Raw genomic sequence first — 23,519 nt, 5'->3', positions numbered from 1 at the left:
GAGCAGAAGCATTTTTCTGAGGCTCTTGAAGAGTTAAAACCAGAGCCTGATTCATATTGACTGCTCAAAACATCTCTGAAAATCTAACTAGAGGCTACTATTATAAAACTTAACAAGTCTAAGTGATTGTAATAACCTTTTTATATAACAGTTTATCCTTAGCCATTAAATATTATTTAAATTATCTTTGCAGGTATAGGTATCCATTTTTAAAACACTAGTGGAAAATGGGTAATGTACAATTCATTAACTACATGATTAAAGGGTTCAAGACTGTATCTTCCATGAGTTTTCTTACACCAGACTATAAACTGTAGTAAGTACGTGCTGATTTAATTTCCATGTTGAGCTTTGTTATCCAGCGTGCAAGACATTTATTAGGAAGGGCATCTTGGGGAGTCCCAAGTTCCAAGATTGGCATTCAGGACATTTGAAGTCAGCAGATGAAATACAGAAAGCAGTTTGATAAGGAGATCACAGAATTCTCATTTCCTATGCTCTGTCTCAGAGAACCTTAAAATGTGTCTTCAGAAGGCCACAATGTTTTTAATTCAACAGGAAGGACACTATCTTTCCCAATACACAGCACTGTGAACATAAGATAGACTTCATGATTCCTCTGACATTGAGTGTTTAATTTTAGGTCGGATCAGTGTTTAGGAGGGGGCAGGCTTAAACCAAAGTTGTAGCCTTGGGCAACTGCACTGCCTTTGAGAACCACAATAAAACGAATTATTTATCACTATTCTTCAAAAGCAGAGTATTCTATATGAATCAGCACATCAAAATGGAATGGGCTGCCCAGGGTGGTGGTGGAGTCACCATCACTGGAGGTGTTTAAGAGACTGTATGAGGGGCTTGGTGCCATGGTTTAGTTGATTAGATAGTGTTGGATGATAGGTTGGACTCTATGATCTCAAAGGTCTTTTCCAACCTAATTAATTCTATTCTATAATGGTTAATTCTATTCTATTCTAGTCTAGTCTAGTCTAGTCTAAAACACACATAAAGATAATGTGTAAACACACTGTGTACGTGAAACTCTTTTTCATTGCCACCCAATTCTACTACCTCTTTTGCGTATCATTCCCAATCCAGTAACACTGAGAAAGACCTAGACACCATCATTTTAACTACCTTTTTTAATTAACACTTCACTGATTCAGAAAACATAATTAACTGCAAACTCACTCCAACTAATATGCTGAAATTATTTGTGGGTTTGTTTGGTTTTGTTGGGGTTTTTTGGTGTGTGTGGGTTTTGTGGGTTTTTTTCTTGCTTTTTGTGTATTTTTGTTTGGTTGAGTTGGTTTGAGTTGTTGGTTGTTTGGTTTTACAAAAATATACACACAGGGTAGGTTAAAGTGTCCTCAACATCTAATAAACTTTATTCCCTACATTGCGACCGTTTGAGGCTGTGCCTTTGAGAAAGGGACAGTGCTGGGTCACTCTGGCTGAATGTTTTGGAATAATAACGAAAACAATCAGATATTCTAAACTAATTTCATTGGTAGATTGGTACAAGGCAGTTTTAAGTTTTAGCATAGCTGGAACTTTTTCTCAGTTCGCCCCTTTCCTTCTACTTTCCAGCTTGCCTGCTTCTGGGCTCCTTGCCAGAGCGACCCTAAACAGATAAGCAACTAATAGGCCTACTAGAATTCTGCTTTATGAATAACTGCCTTTTTTTCTCTTTCTAACCCTCTTTGGGAAAAAAGGGAGGTAGGGGGAGAGAAGGGGGTACAGGAGGGGAACCCTCCTCCAGAGGAGGGAATTTCGTTCCTGGATTCTTGTTTTTTTTTACTTTGCTGTATATTTCTGTATATATAGTAAATACTGTGTAAATTGTATATATAACCTGCAGTTCATTTTTGCTTGTAAATATAGCATTCCTTTTGCTTCTCCAGCTGAGTTAGCTGTGGTTTCTCTTCCTCTTTGTTGGGGAGAGAAAGCTAGGCCTTCTCTCCAAACCACCACACTACGTACAACTTTTTTGCTTTAATTTTCCCAATGCTAGTTAGAAGTGAAATTATCTTACAGATGCATTTGATCACAGAAACTTCTTAACTTTGTGTTAAACAATAAATTGTGTTGCAATACTGAATTTAATTTTGGGATATGTCAGGGTTCTATCAAATCTGTAACTATTTCCCTACTGTCACTCACCCTGATAGACAAGACCACATATTGAAAATGTTTGGTTTCTGGAAGAATAAAAAAATATCTGGGGCATGGTGTAAATTATTGAGCATATTCCATAATGTATCAGAATAATTTATTTTTGAGCATATTGAGACATACAGACTCACATTGTTCCTCCTACCTGGTGACACAGAACTTCAAAGAGCCACCTTCCCTTACTTAAAGATGCAGTATTAGGGGAAAATGTAATCCTGCTTTTTTAAGTAGGGAAGCTGCACCACCAATATATTATCTGTCCAGTAGGGGATATTACATACATTATAAACATGAAAATTGGCTCATTGTTTGCTTAGACCCAAATACAGAACACAGATTTCCTAAACAGTTTACAAAGTAGCAAAATGAGAGCTTTATAGTAAGATACTATAACAGACAATGCTGAAATGTTATGTGGCGCACATCACACAAATGTAGTGTCAGTGTGTGATGAGGTGAATTTAACTGCCTAATTCAATATACATAAAATCAGATTCACCTCTTTTTTTTTTTTTTCCTATATACAAAAGCATTGCAAAGAGAATGAGTTTCGGCCTAAACTGTCACATGTAGGAAAAAAATAAAATAATAAAATATGCCTAAATGTATAACTTGAATTTTTGCCAAAAATCAAAACACTTGTTTGTAGGCAGGAAAGAGTATGTGTCTACAAAACATCTGTTTATCATTTTTACCATATTAATGATCTTTTATGCCTAGAGCAAAAGCATGACAACTTTTTTTTCCCCCCAGTGGGTTAATTTTCCTAAAATTTCACTGCGATATGCTACCACACATTTATGAACATAAGTGAAGCTACTTTTCTGTATATATAATTCACAAATAATCACAGAAAGAATAGAAAACATGACTCCTGAGGGAAAACTGATACAGTAACTGTTTTGAAAAATAATAAACTAAGATATTGTCATAACAAATTGATTATTTTTTAAAAAGAAAACAAAGATGCTGAGTTTTGCTGTTAAGAATCCATCATATGTAATGTTTACTCCTCTCCCTTAATACATTGTGATACGTACTCACGTAGCATTCACTTTCACTGAAATAAACCACTAAAGTAGGAAGGGAACTTCCCATCTTCAAAAAGGGTAAGGAGGAGGAACCAGCGAACTACAGGCCAGTCAGTCTCACCTCTGTGCCTGGAAAGATCATGGAGCAGATCCTCCTGGAGGCACTACTCACTCAAAAGAATAGCGAAGAGGTGATTGGGAACAGTCAGCATGGCTTTGCCAAGGGCAAATCCTGCCTGACCAACCTGGTTGCCTTCTATGACCAGGTGACAAAATTAATAGATGAGGGGCGAGCAACTGATGTTGTTTACCTGGACCTGAGCAAAGCCTTCGACACTGTCCCACACCACATCCTGGTCTCCAAACTGGTGACACATGGGTTTGATGGGTGGACCACTAGATGGATAAGGAACTGGCTTGATGGCCGCACCCAAAGAGTGGCTGTCAATGGCTCCATGTCCCAGTGGAGGCCAGGGACAAGCGGAGTCCCTCAGGGATCAGTCCTGGGACCTGTCTTAGTCAACATCTTTGTCAGTGACATGGACAGTGGCATTGAGTGCACCCTCAGCAAGTTTGCTGATGACACCAAGCTGTGTGGTGCAGCAGACACGCTGGAGGGAAGGGAGGCCATCCAGAGGGACCTTGACAGGCTGGAGAGGTGGGCACAAGCCAACCTCATGACGTTCAATAAGAGCAAGTGCAGGGTCCTGCATCTGGGTCGAGGCAATCCCAGGCACAAATACAGGCTGGGCAGTGACTGGCTGGAGGATAGCCCTGAGGAGAGAGACTTGGGGGTGCTGGTGGACAAAAAGCTCAACATGAGCTCTCAATGTGCACTTGCAGCCCGCAAAGCCAATCAGATCCTGGGCTGCATCAGGAGAAGTGTGGCTAGCAGGTCGAGGGAGGTGATCCTCCCCCTCTACTCAGCCCTGGTGAGACCCCACCTGGAGTACTGTGTCCAGTTCTGGAGCCCCTATTACAAGAGGGATGTGGAGGTGCTGGAGCGTGTCCAGAGAAGGGCCACAAGGATGATCAGAGGGCTGGAGCACCTCTCCTATGAGGACAGACTGAAGGAGTTGGGACTGTTCAGTCTGCAGAAGAGAAGGCTCCGAGGTGACCTAATTGTGGCCTTCCAGTATCTGAAGGGGGCCTACAGGAAGGCTGGGGAAGGACTTCTCAGGATCTCAGGTAGTGATAGGACTAGGGGGAATGGAATGCAGCTGGAGGTGGGGAAATTCAGGCTAGATGTGAGGAGGAGGTTCTTCACCATGAGAGTGGTGAAGCACTGGAATGGGTTGTCCAGGGAGGTGGTCAAGGCCCTGTCCCTGGAGGTGTTTAAGAGCAGGCTGGATGAGGCTCTGTCCAGCCTGGTCTAGTGTGGGGTGTTCCTGCCCATGGCAGGGGGGTTGGAACTAGATGATCCGTGTGGTCCCTTCCAACCCTGAATGAAACTATGAAACTTAGAGGTTGTTCTAACTATTCTCAGCTAAACATGGCTTCTGCCAGAAATACAACATATTAGCAAAGTGATTACTACAAGTTTACATTCTCATTTCCCTGGATAAACAAAATTACTCAATTCCCAGGACTGCAAACATCTTAATGATTCCTCTACTGAAAGTCAATGTTTACACTTCCAAAAATACTAGAGCATATTAGCTTTCTGCACGCAATTTTCTCACCCTGAGATCTAGATACCATGCAAGAATACAACACCATTTAAAAAAATACTGCTAGAAGATTTAGTATTGCTTTAAGTATTTTTGCTCTCTCTGATTGACAGACTCACACTCATTAGCTGCTTCTTTCTTGTTTTGTATACTTGTTATTCCCATTTAATTTTGAAACACCTAAGGGCATTTTCAAGTGACTGAAGTTAGCACTTACCTGCTGGATACCATATGTCCAGCCTTGCCTTATACGGTCCCTGGCCCATACATTGTGAGCATTCTCTGCTAGTTTATCTACCATAGCTTCTTGAGAGGGGGTCAGTTTGATAAAACTCAAATCCATGGGAGCAGGCTTATATCCACTCAACAACTGGTAGCTGTCAAAACAACACAGAACTTGCAGTTAGTTTTCAGTAAGACAATTTTAATAGAAAGTGCAAAGGAAAAAAGTGACATATTCAATATGTCTATAGAAATAATCTGGCTTTCAACATAAAGAATAATGATACACTGACAATTTGTTTCAAGCTAGTTGCTTCCCAAAACCCTTTTTCAAAAGGGTTACCTTTAAATATATGCAGCACAGCAAAATACACTGACAAGTTTACTCTAAAAATTCTTTATCAAGTTTCTGCAGTACACTGTCTGCACTTAAGATTGTAAACATCTAAAAGAAAGAGAGTGGATGAAGATGTGTGTAAATTCCTGGAAATTTATATGCATATCTGCATACCAATACCACTAACAATACAACTATCAAATTGTTAACATCCAACAAAAAGCCTAACAAAAAGATGCATTTGAATTTCAACTTACTTCTTTGGTAGTTTCATTTTTTTCACTTTTTCATCAGCATGTTCATCAGCAATTCCAACATGGCAGCCTAGTGCCAGCAGGGTTCTAGAAACAGGGATCAGAGATAAATTAATGCCAGTGCTTCTATATTCAGAGCTGCTGCTGTATATAAATGGCACTATACCACAAATGAGATCTGTGGGATTAACAACAATATAGAAAAAAAAACACCAGCCCTTTTTGCATATATAAGCAGCTTTCAGATAGTGTTAAGAAAATGTCACAAGATGTTCCAAAAATTTTAGTACTTAAATTTTAGACTACTCAAAATGAACGATCGTACAATCTGTTTTATCTATATGAGGCATCAGTTTAAGGATTCTCTGCCCTAGAAATACATACTTCTGCTTTATTTATACTGCTTATGTACATGCTCATACCACTTTATAGCAAAATGTTTTTGTTATTTACTTGGAAGTTCACGAAAGGAGAAAAGGCAGGAAATGTCACTTGTTATCCTTAGAATACATCTTCTTTACAAAGACAGGCTGCTGCTCAGAGATTTTAATTGGATCTGGATTTTGTTAGGACATACTACTGAGGAGAGGACTGACAGCAGAATGCATGACAACCATTAGGCTGAAACTGTCATCCTAATGCTTGGTATGGATGCTGTACATTAATCCACTTCAGAGAAAAGGATTCAAGCTAGACACAGTGTGTCATGTACCACAAAGCTTCAATACAGGGCCAGTGACTGACCCCATTCTGGCCCAACTCTGAAAGGTGCAACTCATTTCAGAAAACAAACATGCTCTCTCTCTAATCTTACCACAGAGCTGACAGTCTTAATCAGGTTTATGATTTCTTCAGACCTTTTCCTTTCTTTACAGCCATACCATCCACCAGTATAAATCTTAAACGTTGGTTTTCTCCAGAATCTGGTCTGCAACTCAACAGTTATTTTCTTCCTCCATTTGCATAGCAAGTCTTAGTTTTTTAGAGTAGGTGCATTACAAAAATACTGACAATAAAATTACACAAGTCAGAGACCACTTTGGAGTCAGATCAAAAGTCTCTTAAAATCTGAGGGTGACAACAATATCTTCAATTGAATCTAACTGAAACACAAGAAATTACAAATGTAAACCTTGAACTCCATTCACAGTTTTCCCAACTGGAAGAGAGCAGAAAAACAAGGTTTCCATTTGTTCTTGCCACTTAGTTAAAAAATATTTTCTAGTCTAGTTTCACCTGTATTTACTGCTCTTGGAATGACTGGGGGGGGAAAAGAGCATAAATATTGTTCTAGTAGCATTTCTCTTGGTAGATGAAATGTTTTAAGGAGATTCTTCCAGTATATTTTTAGTACTAGCTATATAAAATAAATTCAACTGTTACCGCCTGTGAACCATGATTTAAAATTAGCTGGTAAAATGAGATAAGAGGAAATCAATATGCAGTGGCCACCTCCCACGAAACACACTGTCTCCTAAGAATATCCCATGCAGTTAAATCTCAATTGGCATAAATCATATGTAATATCTATGCAGCTATCACCAGCATAAATGAGAGGATGTATCTAACAGTGGAAAGCAGCAGAGAGGAGCTAACTCCTGGCAAACCTAATTTTCTTGTAATGTAGAACATGAATTTGAACCCTAGATTATCTCTACACAGAAAATTCAAGGCGCATCATTGGTATAACCTGAAAGACCCCTAAAGCACTTCAAAGCTAAACAAGAAATGGCATAATATTGATACATGTAATGATCACAAACAACTGAGTAAACAGATAGAAATGGGGAAGTCTATCACAAAATAGTAAGCATTAAAAAAAAAACCAACAACAACAAAAACCCACCAAACCCCAAAATTTATACAGGAATGTGCAGAAATAGTACAAGCAAGTGAGCAAGCATATTTTAATTCCATGAAATTTTCAGAGATAACTCATTCCTGAATCTTGACCTTTTATATAGTAAATAATTTTTATAGTTCATACAAGTATTCAATATGATGAAAAAATATACAGAGATTAAAATATACTGAAATACTGTGTCAGATAATGACTTAGAATGTCCTTGTTTTCTGCTTCTTACGTAGTACAGATAACAGCAAAACCAGCAGCAAAAAAAAACACAACAAAAAACAAAACCCCAATGACAGTAAGTTATTCTTGATATCTTCCAACTACTTCAAGCATGCCATAGAGTTTGATGCCAATCGTAAAGACTACAGCATATAGCTGACTAGAGGAACTTCTAAAAAATCACTTTCTTTTCCTCTTCCCCGTTGTATCCCATTGAGGATGACTGCTACTAAACAAGAAACATCTAGAAGAAAAAGTCAAAATATCTTACAATTGAAGCCACCACAGGCTTCAAAAATACAAGAATTTACTAATCCAAGAATGTAATGAAGACTGAGCTAAGTAAGCATACAAATTTTGAAAACCATTGGAAGACTGAGTGGTAAATGATTTGGATACTACCCATTTAATGAAAATGCTTTCTCTAGAGTAAGTAATAACGTTACTAAAGGTAATTGATAATTTTTATGTTTATAAATCCACATTACTTCTTTGTTTTGTCAGGGTTAGATTCAGAGAAGCATTGGATCCTGAACCAGCAATCAAGCAACCAAAAATTTGTTTAATATTTCATGAAACTTCAGAAGTGTGCATTTCATTCTGAAAATATGATTTTTGGGATGCCTTCTAGCAAAATATTCAATGGTAAAGAAAGTTAATGACATCATTTTTTGTAGTTTCATTTGATGGAAAGAAGATGGCACTCTGGATTGTTGACATGTTCACAGAGGTCTCAAAAGCTTTCCTTGAAATTGTAATATCTAGCAGATGACAAATAGGACCTTATTTTCTTGCTTCCAGTGGAGTTATATTTATCTCTGAATGCTTTAATACTAAATAATGCAAATATATATCTCCAGAAACTGTTTTAACACTTGGGGTCATGAATATGCTTTTGGTCAAGAAATTCACTTACTGTAGGAATGGTAAATCAGTAAATAGCGCAGAGAAGCTGACCAGAGAAGGACACTATGAGAAATTCTAGCAGTATTCTACCTAGCTTTCTACTGTGAGGACATAAAGTCCTTTTTACTTTGAATGCAAACTCTATACTGTACTATCAGTTCACATGTCAATATTTTAATAGTATAGCAAAAATATTCCAAGAAAAGTAATACCACAAGCAGATAGTCATCCTATCATCCTAAAACCCAGCATGTAAATGCGCTGGACAGGCAATAGTATTTTTATTTTAACAAGAAAAAATACTTTAAAAAGCCCAAACAAACAGATTTCAACGGACTGCAAATAGGAGTGACTGGGGAGCCACATATAACACTGGGCATTTATCAGTATGAGAAATATTTTACTATGTTGGTTACATGTAATACTACATATAGAAGAAATTACTTACACTAATAGTTTTTCAATGTGTTTGCGGAAAAGCAAGAACTCTCATCTGCTCAACTGACAAAGCTGAGATGAGGAGTTGCATCTCTGTAGCCCAGACAACTAGATTACTTGAACAAACTCATGAAGATCTCACTGAAATTTTCAAGCATTCAATCTGTAAAGCTTCCATGACATTCATGCATCTAAATGCTCATCCACAAAAGGAGAGAATGCTTACTATTGTTTTGTGTCAATACAAACAGATCACACCGAAACAGCAACAAGGGGACCTGAAGTAAAGCCCAAGTGACATCCAAAAATATCTATTGTCTGTCAAAGTGCTCTGTCACTAAAGATAATTAAAAGTAATTAAACTACATTGAATTAAGTGAAGTAAGAGGCAAAGATTTTTTTCAAAGCTTCAACTTATTTCTTTCCTCCAAACTAGACGAAAATTGCCTGAGTTGCCATTTCAGAATCAGCATTAACACTATAATTCAAAAATTCCATACACACAAAAAAGATAATCAAAGCAGTTTTCAGTGCCAAATACATTATTCATTAATGTATCTCACTCTTCCTTTTTCATATTATTACCTTAACCTACACGTCAAATGGTAATTCAATTTATAATTCTGGGATCTGCAACTTCTTAGGAAACTCTCACTATCAACTATAAAACTTTTAGCAACTTACTTCAGTGTTTCAAGTGACATTTGCAAGTTGTAATTTCTTTCCTGCTCTGGAAGTTTTGAGAACTCCACTAAGCATGGATGTTGTCTCTTGTTGTCATCTCTCACCTTGAAAGACAGTAAAGAAATAAGTTTAATGTGACTTAAAAATTAGAAAAAAAAACCACATTAAAAGCCCAAAACGCTAAATGCTTTACATTGATCCAGTCAGAATTAATCAAACTGAACAACACTTCAAAACAGAAAGCATTCTGTGTTCTCAGTGCATGATCAAATAAGGCAGAATACGCATCTGCAGATTTCAAGTGGAATAAATGCTAATTCGTACAAGTCATTACACAGACCTCCACAATGAATAATCAAAGTTCAAGAAAAGTGTTATCTATGTTTTTTTGACCTACAGCCGTAAAATAGCAAACCATCTTCAGCACCATGTTTGAAAAACTATGCATTCAGTTTGCATAAATATGTTAATATGAATATCGCTGAAGTCTTTAGCCAATAAAAGAATATAAAGGATAAATCAACCCTACTTCTTAATTCAGCAAAAGTTTTTGTCTTAGTTGTGTCCAGTACTATACAAGCAGAATGCAACTGTTCAGCAGTCAAAAATTACTGGAACACTACTTTACTGCTACTGCATTTTTCTATAACAAGAACTAAACTGTACACTACTACTCAATGAGGTTTATTTAATTTCATTTAAAAAAACCCGCATTTCTCCATAACATTTCTGAGTAACATATTATTGAATTTTGATCTAAGTACATAATCATTATCAAAGTGAATAACAGTCATTTACTTATGTTTGGGATTGAAAAAAAAAAAACCATCTCCAAGGGATATTTATCTTCATGTTATTGCACTGATTTTCTTTGGATGGGCAATTCAAGTGATTCAACTGTTAAGTTACTTGATCAAAATCATTAATAACTAAAATAAAAAACATCTTTTAATGAACACTGAAATGTTTATTTCCAGATCTCTTTCTAAGACCAATGGTAATCTGCATTAATAAAGATTCTGTGTAGTTTCCAATATGCAGCACTGCTTTAAATCTGTGTATAGCTAATCTAAATCTTGGCCGTCATGTGTTTTCCTCAGAATTCCTATGATAACTGAATTTCTTCCAGTGAGACTCTTTTCAATCTACAGATGTAATGTACAATGCTTCTCATATAGATTCATTATATTTTGGAGGTAGCCTTCCTGCACTTTTTTTTTTTTCTTTTTTCCTGAGCACCATATAAAAATCTACTTCCTTCCAAATATATTGTATAAATGACAGAACTTTTGACAGCTATCAATTCTTTATCTTTGTGGCTGGTTCAGCAAAGCAAAGTACAGCAAAGGTAATCTGAAAGAACAACATATAGATACATTTGATGATTTCAAGTTGGACATCTAAATGCCATTCATATTCAGACTTATTATAATGAAGCCAGTTAACAAAAGACAATAATTTTGCTACTTTAGCTTGTTGTTTTACTCTATTACATATATAAAATATATTAGTAATATAACATGCAGTACTAGATACTTTGGTAGACACAGATCTGACAAAACAGGCATGTAGAAGGGAATATAAAATGCAACTTTCAGCTGTTTGTTTTTTTATAATCTGGAGAGACATTTATCCTTTGAACTTTCTGATTTGGTGAAAAATCACTACTAGCTACTACATATAATGCATCTTGCTCTGAATTTTAATCAAATTTACATCAAATGCAACTGAGATTAGAGAACTGAGACGGTGTGCATCTAAGCCTACTAATTTCCATTTCATACCTTCCCTCAATAACTGCAGTGTATCAGTTGAGGTAACTAGACTTGACATCAGTGGTCTAAACAGATGAAATCATCCATGAGAAAACAATATGATAAAGGAGTTATTCTCCAGAAGGTGACCAGCATATGCTTTGCCACATTACTGAAGTGATCGCACCCAATCATAAAACAGTAAAGCCGGAGACAGAAAGCTGAAAGGTTTAGCTGCTTGTTTCATTCTGATGTAACTACAACATTTAAGCGCTAAACTTCATACTTACTATATATTGTTTAAATGAAAATAGTGTTCAACTGTGTGATTAAATTCTAGATGGTAAGTAATACACTAAAAGTTCCCACAGATTGCTTCACAGTTGGTATGATTATACAACAATTAAAATGTTTTGACACATCAATTTAACTGGTGTTTTGTGCTGATTTGCTGGGGAAACAAAAAAAAATATCTAGAGATCTTCACTGTCAATCAAATCTTTTTAAGTACTGCCATATGTTACATTAAATATAATTCATATGCCCAGTTACATTAAATCTGAAATCTTTTAGTCGCAAACATAGAATACATGTTTCTACATGCACATATGTGTTTTGATGCTTATACCTAGTATCTACTGTATATTTCTATATACTATTCATAGCAATAATTCTCCACAAACAACACTTTTAGCTGTTATCCAAAAAACTAGCTTGTATACTTCCTTATGAGCAAACAGAAAAAAAGAAAAAAAAAACCCAACATATTGACAAAATAGAATGCATTTTGTATCAAAGCCAGAAGCCAGGTATAGTTTTTTCTGTCATACTCCACGAAATGTAGGAAAAGAGATAAGGTAGAGTACCTAAAGTAGACTTAAGAAATGGAAAGAAGGAAAAACAGATTTAATGAAATTTCCTATAAGTAATATTTTTATGAAAAATAAGTTTTATAATTCTGTCAGTCAGTACATATAAGAAGAACCAAGAATAACTGCTTTTATTGGCTTACTCCACCAGGAAACTAAACCTTTTTAACCAAGAAAAAACAAATTACAAAACCCACCATGTGCTTTCTGCGCTGTCAGTTGGATTGGCTGAAAATTTCAGCACCAAACAGTTTAATACCGGAATTTTAGTTCAGAATGTGTGGGATTTGGCTGAAATGGTGTTACTTCTCATAGCATCTTCTGTAGTGCTGTATTTATTTTGCAGTGCTAGGTGGGACACACCAGCAGTGTTTTGGCTGCTGCTGAGCACACCATGGCTTTGCTTTTCCAGCATTCCTCCCACCCAACAGTAAGCTGAGGGGAGGGAACACAGCCTGGCCAGCTGACCCAAACTGACCAAAGAGATATTCCATGAGACAGGACATCATCTTGGATATAAAAGCTAAGGGAAAGAAGGAAGTGTAGGGACATGCACTGATGGTGTTTGTCCTCCTAAGCAACCACTACACATATTAAAGCTCTGCTTCCTGGGGAGCAGACTGACATTGTCTGCTGATGGGAAGAAGAGAGTAACATCTTTCTTTGCTCTTGTTTCCATGTTCAGCCTTTGCTTTCACTTTTGCCTTATTAAACTGCTTCTATCTTGACTCATGGGGCTCTTGTTATATTTTTCTCTCTCCTATCCCTGCAAGAAAGGGAGTGATAGAGTGGCTTTGGTGGGTATCTGGTCCACAGCCAGGGCCAAATCATCGTAGTTTCTTTCCACCTGCTTCTGGCTGAAAGGGTCTAAAATCTTACCAGCTCTGGTACACTGAAATCAATGTGCCATATAGTATTACATAGTAATAATAAAAATCATTATTTACATAATTAACAGAAAATTAAGTTGGAGGGTACATACCGGTCCATACTGCCAGCCAAGTTCAATCTTATTCATAACCCAAAGTTCATGGATGTTCTCCGCTAATTTTTCTCTGATCCTTTCCAGATGGGGAGGCAAAACAATCTAAAGAGGGAAGAAAAAAAACCAGGTTATTATATATAAATTGCTTGACAGTGCCACTCAAACTATTGTAACAGACAAACTTTGTACATTCGCGATCTCTCAAATGAAAACTTAGGTTTAGTTAGTACAAGGAAGAATTCTTAGATCAAGAATTACTTCAACCTATGCACATACAAGCTCCAGAGTTTGGCCAACCAACCAGTTTTAAACCCAAAACATCCAACTGGCATGCAGTATGTTCCTAACAGCTGGCTAGTATCTACTCAAACAAGTACTATTGATCAGCTTACAAAATGCTAAAAAATCTCAACAACCAAGGTAATATTGTGAAAAACAGAAAAAATAACCACTAAAGAACGGATTTTATTGTGGGGGAAAAAAAGGTTATGATGACGGGTGACAAATTAAATCAGGATGCCATGCCAATATACCTCCAAAATTTGAAATCAAGTCTGCCTCACCTCAAATATTCAGTGCTGTGAATCATGATACATTTACCCAATCTTTGGTGTTACTGAGAAATAATTACATGACACATGTAGAATGCTGCATCTAGCACATAATAGGATCAAAGTAGCATTTTTTTTCCCTTTTTTACATGTTTTTTTCAGGAAACAATTCCTAAATATGGTAAAGTCTGAGCACAAACTGTACAAGAATTTGTATCATCTCAAACCTGAGTCAAATATAAAATGATCTTGTTCTTCACAATGGTGGTCTTTAGTATCAAAAAACTACTGCTCATTGCAACTACACTAAAAAAAAAAAGGGCAAGCTGTAATTTTAATGCTCACCATTCACCACCCACAGCGAGTCAAATGCCACTCTCAGTAACCTTCAAGTTCAGTAAAGAATTAGAACTGAAGCTGGTCTAAAAGCATTATCATACTGCAGTCTTCAGGAATTGTAATTAAACAGTAATAAAAATGTCTAACAACAGAACAATTCCCTTTCTTTTGCATACTCTAAGGGTAAAATGTTCTTTATTACAGCATTTGTGAACAGAAATATATTAAATTTCTAGTGTGCACTAGAAGGCTTTACGCATCATTTATGAGCTTCTCACAATGGAACACACCTACCAAACCCCCCAAACCACAAGTTTGAGACAAGTTACAAATTCATTCAATTAACGCAGGCCCATAAGATGTTTGCAGTCCTTCAGTTTCCATACCTGGCTAGTATCTACAGGAACTGGAGTGAAAGCTGCTTGCGACAGAGAGATAGTGGGACCCAACAGATCTCTTGTATAGCTACGATCTTGTTTGTACTCTCGGCTCTGCTCCACTTTAAGCTTCTCTTTTGGTAGGACAGCTTCAAAGCACGGGGCATATCCAGGTGGAGGAAGGAATTTGAACTCTCCATGGCGGCCTCCAAGCAAGAAACGCACCCTGTGAACATCAGAGTTACTGTGATAACTGAAACACCTCTGGTGTTAAATCTAATCAGTTTGTAAGCCAGAGAACTACTGAATGCTATGGGGGTTTTTTAAATAAAATAAAATAAAATAAAATAAAATAAAATAAAATAAAATAAAATAAAATAAAATAAAATAAAATAAAATAAAATAAAATAAAATAAAATAAAATAAAATAAAATAAAATAAAATAAAATACAATGTTACAGCTTCTTTGAATTGTTTACAGTCCAACTTTCTCCAAACAATACTGGAGTTTATGAAGTAGAAGGTGCAAAAACACAGGGAAAAGTACACAACTCTTACTATTAGTTAATTTTCACTTTTATAAATGTATTCTAAATCACATAACCAAAAGAGAAGATACAAAGAAAGAACAATCAGTTTACTTAGCATTCCTCAAAGTAAGCAGCAACATTTGATACTTTGGAAGGCTGAGATTATAACCCTGAGTAATCAGTCAACCACCTCTAGACCATCTCCATTGAGGAATTCTCCGGAGAATAAGCCTGAGAACCCCAGGGAATACAGTTCATACTTTTCTCCCAAAGAAGACTAAATCCTTAAGACACAATACAAAAAACTCCTGCATTTTCTTCCCTAAAACTTATACTTGTCATGATAGTTAAAACCTAGGGGAAAACATTCTTTCATTCATTACGAAATGATGAATTTGTCTTTGTTTGTTTCTGAAAAATTCAATGAATGTAATGAATGATCTAATACTAAAAATTTTCCCAGATCATTGCTATCCAGAAGGAATCAAAAACCACAAAAAAACCCTGCAGAACTGTTACATGTCTTTTCCATTTACTGAGCATCTTGTAAGATTTTTGTTAATGCTACAATAGAACACTCTCCAAAAACACCCTCAGCACACTAATGTCATGATGGTGATAAAGCATGCAGGTTTATAGTTTTGCAGTTCATAGCCTGCATGCCTATAGTTTTACCACATTGTATCTAGAGTATTGTCCAAGGGAAAGTCTGAAGAAGTACATTGTGCATCTGGAATGAGGCTGTTATGCCCAATGTGTGACAGCTCCTAACTTCTCTGGTATTCACCACAGGCTCTGAATGAGCATTCACAGAGCATTTGCTCTGCCTCCAACAGAAATCAGCTTTTGGCATTTACTTTTGCCAGTCCTGCTGAAATTAGTCCCCATGCTGGAACATCACACAATTTTAAATACTATATTCTCAAACTATTTAATGCATGGAATCAGAGGTCTGGCCCCTCAGGCATACTTGAAATTTTATAGAAAATCAGTATAGCAGCCACCATACAGAATGACCAATTTCATATTAACTTGCCATCAAGAAAACAAGGTGTACAAGGATTTTTTTAAGGTAAGTGCAGATAACACATCTTCAAGCAACAGTTGCTACTTCATAATGAATGAGTTAAGGAAAATATATTTTTAAAGACTGATACTTTTCTTGTCACATAGATAAAATGCTGTCCTGGAGTGAAATTTAATGAAATGTAATGAAGCTGTTTCTAAGGTCTGTCTGCAAACTACCCAAATACACTGGTGTGCTAAAAATAACAACAGACGAGTTATATCTTCAGGAGTTCTCTGTAGCGCACTCTCACTATCCAAGAACAGGAGCTATGCCAAAGAAACAGATGTCAGAAAAGGAAATGAGAGCAAAGACAGCCAGGGAAATACTCACCTATACAGGGGAGAGAAAACCAAAACCAACAAAAACACAACCCATAAACAAAATAGACTGGGAAAAAAACCAACCAAACAAAACCAAAACAAACAAAAAACCCTACACCAGATACTAACTTTATTCCTGCAGAGAAGCTGACAACTGGGAAGAAGAGGCCATCTATGTTGAAATTCTCAAACATTCCTTGAACTGGCTGACCATTTATCCGGAATGAGATGCTAGGAGCACTAAGGTCCAGACAGCAACTAATAACATCATCAGTTCTTAACAGATGTTGGTTGGGAGAATTTACTGTTCTTGCTACACAACCTGAGGAAGGAAAGGAGACACACTGAGCAAAATTTCTGAAAATTATATGAGTGTAACAGCAGTCTACAAAAAGAGACAAAACCTAGCAGTAGAGCACAAACACATTAATACGCAAATATCTAACTTCTGACATATAGCACCTGATTTTAAGCTTGCAGTGTAGTGAATAGAAGCTATTTTATTCATAAATAAATTACATTTAAGTGAAAATAATTAGTGATACCAATATAAACAGTTGAATCCAAGAAGAAAACTAAATTTTACTTCCTCACAGTAGTAGAAGTGCAAACTGAAAAACAACCATTAGTTGTATGTTTTAATAAAGAATGCTTTATTATTCAAGATAAAGACAAGTATCATACTTCAAATTATTTAGGAATTGTCAGGTACTTTCTGTTATTAAGAGTCACATCATGGTAACCTTGCAAATTTGTACAAGGCGACACTACTGAATTTCATTACCAAACTGCAAAGCAGCATTTTTCTGGTACATACAAAGACAGCAGGAATTTTGAGACCTATATATTCAGTACTACATGTATTTTTCTTTAATCACTTTTCTATGAATTCTGAAGGATCATTGGTTTGGGGTTTTTTTTGCAGCAAACTGGACTTACACAAGCACACCTACTTCCCAAGAGATATAATCTATAGAATACAGAAATGGAAAATTACTTTTTCTGAAAGGTACTGCTATCTGCAACAGAAAACTTATGGAAAAGCATGACAATTCTATGAAAATACCTCATGTAGACATATTTTCCAAATACAACATACACAATGTCTACAAGAGATAAATCATAATACATATTAAGAACAGAGCAGTAACTCAAACTCTGCTGTCCAAATTCTGTAAACATGAAGCACTTAATTAGAAGTGTTGTGTTTCCAGGATGATGAAGGTTTAACAGTCACATCTGTTTAACAGTCACAAAAAAAATAATAGAAGAAAAACCTCAACAATCTTATTCAGATGAATTTTCATATACACACCACTTTGTGGATGGAAAATTCCTTCCTGATACAGCTATATGATTTGCAGTCTGTAGGACAGATGCCCTTATGCAATCTGCCCCTCTTGACAGGGGGTAGACTGCAATGTATTTGGGGAAAAAAAACCCAAACAAACCCAGTTCTCAGATAACTACTCTTGCTGCTTCTCTACACCCTTTCAAGACAGGACGTCTTCAGTTTGCTTTAGCTGCTGTGAGAACAGTCACTTCCATGAGCAAGAGCACAAAAATGATGTGGAACAATTCTAAAGGCCCCTCACAAATAGAGAAATCTACAGGAAACACTGCAGAGAAAGATTAGAAGTCACAGTATAATGAATGACTTGCAAGGAAACTACCTTCTATCAGCTCTACCTTCCAATACTCACAAAACACAGCAGAGACGAGCTTCACAACAGCTGAAAGTCAGTTTCAAATTAATCACAGAAAGGAGCAATTACTTAATGGCAGAGATAACAAATTTTCAAAGATCTATCAATGAGAAGTGGGTACTTCATCTCCTTAAGGCATATTAGTTGATACTAGATGCCTTTTTAGATGTTAAAGTTTAGCCAAATATAGGTTAATGGGATCAATGCAAGGATAACTCTTATCAGCAATATGCACTGGTCTTTGATGGAAGCACAGTCAAACCATATGATCTAAGTGCCTTTTCTAGCCTCAGGCTTTAAAAATATATGAGTTCATTTCTCCATATTAAAGAAGTAATTGCAGGACTCAAGAAACAATGCAAATTAAATGTGATTCTGGTAAAGGCTTGGTCCAGAACGCAAACTCAGGAGCAGAAATTGTTATTAATGCAGTAAAAGCTTTACTCTCAGATGATTCTTTTATAATAACGTCATTGCAGAGCATTACCAAGATACAGCCTGGGATAGTAAAAGAAAAAGAAGGCTATGATTTTCAACATACAGCCACTTAAAAACCTTCCAAGTTTGAGAGGTATGTGTTACATGACAATGTCAATGAAGACAGAACTATTTTTAAATCCAACAGCTACATCCACAACAAAGATTAATACACAAAATCTGCATATAGAAATGTAATGTGACTTTTCTGACTGGGCTGAATTATTGACTAGAGAACCATAAATAATTGTTCATTTATTCTTTTTTGACATTTCTCATGAAAACATTTTGGGTGGGTAGAGGAATCATTTTACTTTTCAGTAATATTTCGTCTCCTCCCTAAAAGGGACTCTAACTACAAAAGATTACTTCAGCCAGCTCATTATTTTCTGGTTCTGCTGTAGTAATACTTTTTCTGAAAAACTCACTTATGACACAGCTTTAATGACCCCTTTAATTATGTATCATTGTTCCAAAGTAATTCTCACTATGCATGAAAGGCAAAGTGGCAGCTACTTTCCTAAGATGCCACTTCAGTCAATCTGTTATTACTTAACAAACCAATGCATTGCTATTTTGATTAGAAAATTCTTTTGAAATGTAAAAATGTATTCTTTTCCGAGTGCCAAGCCACAATGACTCAAAAATTCAAAATCTTGAATTATTAGTACAGGTGACTCACTAAGATGTCTCTCTTGTCTGCTAAGCAGCTCAAGAAAACTTGCTTATAGTCATAGAGGCAAGAATTTCCAATGCACTGAGCCTATCTCAGTTTCTAGACAGTTCTTCAGTTTACCATTACCCAATTATCTCTCAAAATCAAAGGAAACCATTTTTCCTAAAGAGGTGAAAACACAGGAGAAACATTTTTCAAGCAGTTTAGGAGTGTTCAAGTGTAAGACTATACATTCTAAATGAGCTCTGTGAAACTTTTCACAAAAGTTAAATTATGTGAAAAAGACTGAGAAGACAACAAGTTTTCTTTCTTATTATTCTCATTGTGCTGAGCTAACCCATATTGAAGAGTGAAGAGATATTTGCAAAATCACCAGCAAATGGAAATACTTCACATATTTAGTTCAGCTTCCTTTAACATAAGAATTTGCACAAAGAAATTACTATAAATATATACTTAATAAATACTACTTAATAAATAGATCCAAGCTGAGCTAATGATGTCTGATGAAACACACCATAATCAAGTGAGAAACATGATTCCAGAAGTCTTTATGTATGTAAACAAAACATCACTACAGAAAAACATCTGGTTTAAAAGGAAAAGAAAAAAAGAAACAGAGATCTGTGAATTCAATCTCTCAGGTTGTTTTTACACTATCACACAGGCATTACAAATCCAGATGACTGTCAGACCTCATTTTATTTAAAATTTTAAAGACAATCTTCATAGTTACCAAGAAAAAACACACACCACCAAAATAATTCCTAGGCTGAAACACAAATACTTAGTCTATCTGCATTAATTTGAATAAAACAACTTTTTCATCACACAATGTCAACTTAAAAAAGATTCTGATACTGATTCTATATACTCCTAATGTCAGCTGAAACATCTGATTCACTTTACTGCTATTGAAAACAAATACACTAGAACTGAAAACAACAGTCTTGTCTTTTTTTTTTTTTTAAAAACCTAACCAAATTAATAGGGGGCAAACCAAAAATCAAACAAACAAAAAAATAAACTCACTACAAAGATAACACAAACCAGAATACCTGACCACAGATGCAGACCATCGAAGCCATAGGAATACAAGTCATCGCCAACACCATTTCCTCCCCATTCTGCTCCTCCCCCTGGATATGGTGAGTAGCCTTCTGTTGAAGCCCAGCCCACTCGTAAATGAGTTGATTCTGCAGTAACAAAGGGCTCTAGATGGTCCACCATAAGTTCGTAGTACCATTTTCTGTATTGGGCAGAGCCTTCACTAATCCCCAAGAAGATGTTGGGTCGCATGCTTAAACAGAAAGAATAAAAGTGGTAATAAAAACTTATTTCAAGAACATGATGAACCACTGCAGACTTTTCATTAAATTCAATTTTCATGCTTCTTTTGTGTGATTAAAACAACAAAAGTAATTTTATTTCATAGGATCACAGAAGCATAGAATACCAGACTGGAAGAGACCTTAAGAATCATCTGTTCCAACTTTTCCTGGCAAAATCATGGTCTAGAAATGACCCAGCACCCCATCCAGATGAATCTTGAAAGTGAACTACATTGGGGAATCCACCACTTCCCTGGAGAGATTGTTTAATGGACGAATGTTATCATTGATGAAAACTTTCTTCTTGTGTCCAATCAGAATCTACCCAGGAGAAACGTGTACTCATTCCCCCTTGTCTTTTCCATGTTTCTTTTAAACACAAATTTTATTCTGCTTTCCTCATAGATCTAGATTTTTGTATTTACCTGCTCACATGGTTGACAAGGCGTGTCTGTAACAGCAGATCTCTTCCTGGCAGGAGATTATCACAGATTAGATGTTGATTAGAACGCACAGCTACTCCATGACAAACACAGAGAGAACACAAAACATCCAAAACCTGAAAACAAATAGACTCTTTTAATCTTCAGTATCTTTTCATAATCATTGTGCATTACTTCATGCAAAACAATGCTATATACCTTGCTCCTGGAAGACATGTAAGGGTATGTAATTCATCCAACATAGCAGTTTTATTTTACACCAATTCTAAACTTCTCTAGTAATATTAAGACATATTTTTCCTGCATCCCTTGAGAATAAGTGTGCAGCAATGTTTTCATGAGAAAACCTTTGCTTCCCTTTTGTGTCTTCAAACTGCTCATAAGCCTTTTAGGAAAAGTTTCATTCCCAATTGTGAATATAATATTAAGGTATTGGAAATCTAACTCCTACATGGAACAAGGTGTTTGCTTTGTTCCCATATGTTCACCTAAATATACTTCTCTCTTTTTTGCCTACCTTATGGTTTCTTCCATGTTTGTCCAGAAGACAGATGATTGATTTAATATGTCCTTCCTTAATAATGTTTAGAGCTTCTGGACTTTCCACCAAGACACAGTGTAAAACCTCTAGAATTCCTGGGGGAAAAATATTCAAAAAGTATTTATTCAAAGTGCATATAAAATCATAACTGCACATAATACTTCCTAATGTATTGCTGAGCAACATGGAAGAGTTTCAAAAATAATTCTATACAGTAAAACCAAAACAGGATTGATATACTTCTAATTTTCCTAAAATGACTGAATGTAGTTAAAAAATCCCGTAAATTAATGTGATATTTCAATAATACGTAACAGTCAATACTCACAAATGAAAGCAAACTGGGTAAAATACTGGTTTTCAGTGGAGATGAAGACTTTTCACTCCATATAGATTAGATATATAAAATAATTCTCTATATTTACAATTTTCTGTTTCTTCCCTTAGAAAACTCATAGAAACAACTAATGGAATCATATACCTTTGAATGAGAGAGCAGAGGTAAATTCTGAGTCTGTTGGCTTACTGTGTATAATTGCCTGTGTATGTGACAGCTATACTGCTAGCCACAGTGAAACATGCTTTTAACAATATAAATGGTAATCAAATATGAAATGACATCACATAATGTAAGTGTGGTAACCATAACCTTGGAATTTTCAGATCTGTGTAGGTAGATTCATAATCTTAACTTTGTCTTAAAATAGTATACAAAGTTCATTTTCTAATCTTAACCTTTTCAACAACAGAAGTAAGAATTCTTTGAAGATGTAAACATTCAATAATAAATTACTGTTATCAATTAGACCCAGCTGCCACAGCAATTTCTTCAATTACTGCAGCATCTGAATGTATATATGAAACATATTTTGGTCTAAGGGCAAATTCCTTCTGTTTCAGAAAAAAAAGTCACATATGAATGTAAAATATCTGTTTGGGCTGACTCCCTGTGTTCCGATTTCTATGAAGCTACTTGGGACTGAAAAGCAGGAAGTGTTTGAATTTTACAGAAATACCACAAACAGTATGATATGCACAGTTCATGATAAAGATGAGTGAATTTTTTTTTTTCTTACTGAGCAACAGATGAAAGGAAGCATGTATTTTCAGGACAACATGTTGACTCTTTTTAATATCAAACTGTAGAATACTAGAATAAGATGCATGCCCTTTAAAAAATACTCAAAGCTTGATATCTGGTTCTGCAAATCTTCAATTGGAGGATATTAAATTGCTTGCCCTATTCTATTTTTTCACTAAGTATGTTTTAATGACTTTATAATTTTAGTTTGACTAGTTAATTCCATCTGGTACATATTTCAGAGTGAAAGACTAATTTAATCTTAATTTATGCATTGAAGAGACAGCTAAAGCATTTGCATTGCATTATTCACTCAGCACCCGTGGTATCTCACTTCCAAAATGTTCTGCTCTCAGACACATTTACTTAGACAAATCTTAATTTTTCTTGCTTCAGTGAGGATCAGGAACTGAATCAATTTCTAATTTGTACATTCAACTCACAGTTACTATTTATATATTTAATGCCTTTATTGTGTTTTTGTAACATTTTTAAGCAAAAAGTGAAAATGGGAGTTTTATTGATAATAGATTATGGTATTAAATCTTTATCACAACACATTCATAAAGCACTTGCAGGAGATGATGTAGCTGACAACTTCAACATTGAAGGTAAACTTAATTTTGGTGTGACTAACAGAGCGTGGTGTTTCTTCCTCACAAACACTCTACCTTAGAAA

General features: G+C 35.8%; 1 protein-coding gene across 6 annotated transcripts in view; it reads right to left on the bottom strand.

Moving 5' to 3' along the window:
- The window catches only part of RYR2 (ryanodine receptor 2), a 405,629-nt gene that overhangs the window by 174,851 nt on the left and 207,259 nt on the right, over positions 1–23,519 (bottom strand). For all 6 annotated transcript variants that reach the window (XM_068155143.1, XM_068155152.1, XM_068155161.1 and 3 more), the window contains 9 exons: positions 21,736–21,854; positions 21,201–21,334; positions 20,503–20,744; positions 16,715–16,907; positions 14,676–14,892; positions 13,397–13,501; positions 9,792–9,895; positions 5,693–5,776; positions 5,094–5,253 (listed from right to left, as the gene is read on the bottom strand). In XM_068155143.1, the coding sequence (XP_068011244.1) occupies positions 5,094–5,253; positions 5,693–5,776; positions 9,792–9,895; positions 13,397–13,501; positions 14,676–14,892; positions 16,715–16,907; positions 20,503–20,744; positions 21,201–21,334; positions 21,736–21,854 (1,358 nt within the window). The remainder of the gene's footprint in view (positions 1–5,093; positions 5,254–5,692; positions 5,777–9,791; positions 9,896–13,396; positions 13,502–14,675; positions 14,893–16,714; positions 16,908–20,502; positions 20,745–21,200; positions 21,335–21,735; positions 21,855–23,519) is intronic.

Source organism: Melanerpes formicivorus, unplaced genomic scaffold (genome assembly GCF_026170545.1).
Source record: "Melanerpes formicivorus ecotype bairdi unplaced genomic scaffold, bMelFor1.0.p_v2 SCAF_2, whole genome shotgun sequence".
Classification (NCBI taxonomy): Eukaryota; Metazoa; Chordata; class Aves; order Piciformes; family Picidae; genus Melanerpes; species Melanerpes formicivorus.
Note: the sequence above shows the minus strand (reverse complement) of the source record. Positions and strands in the feature narration are given on the sequence as shown.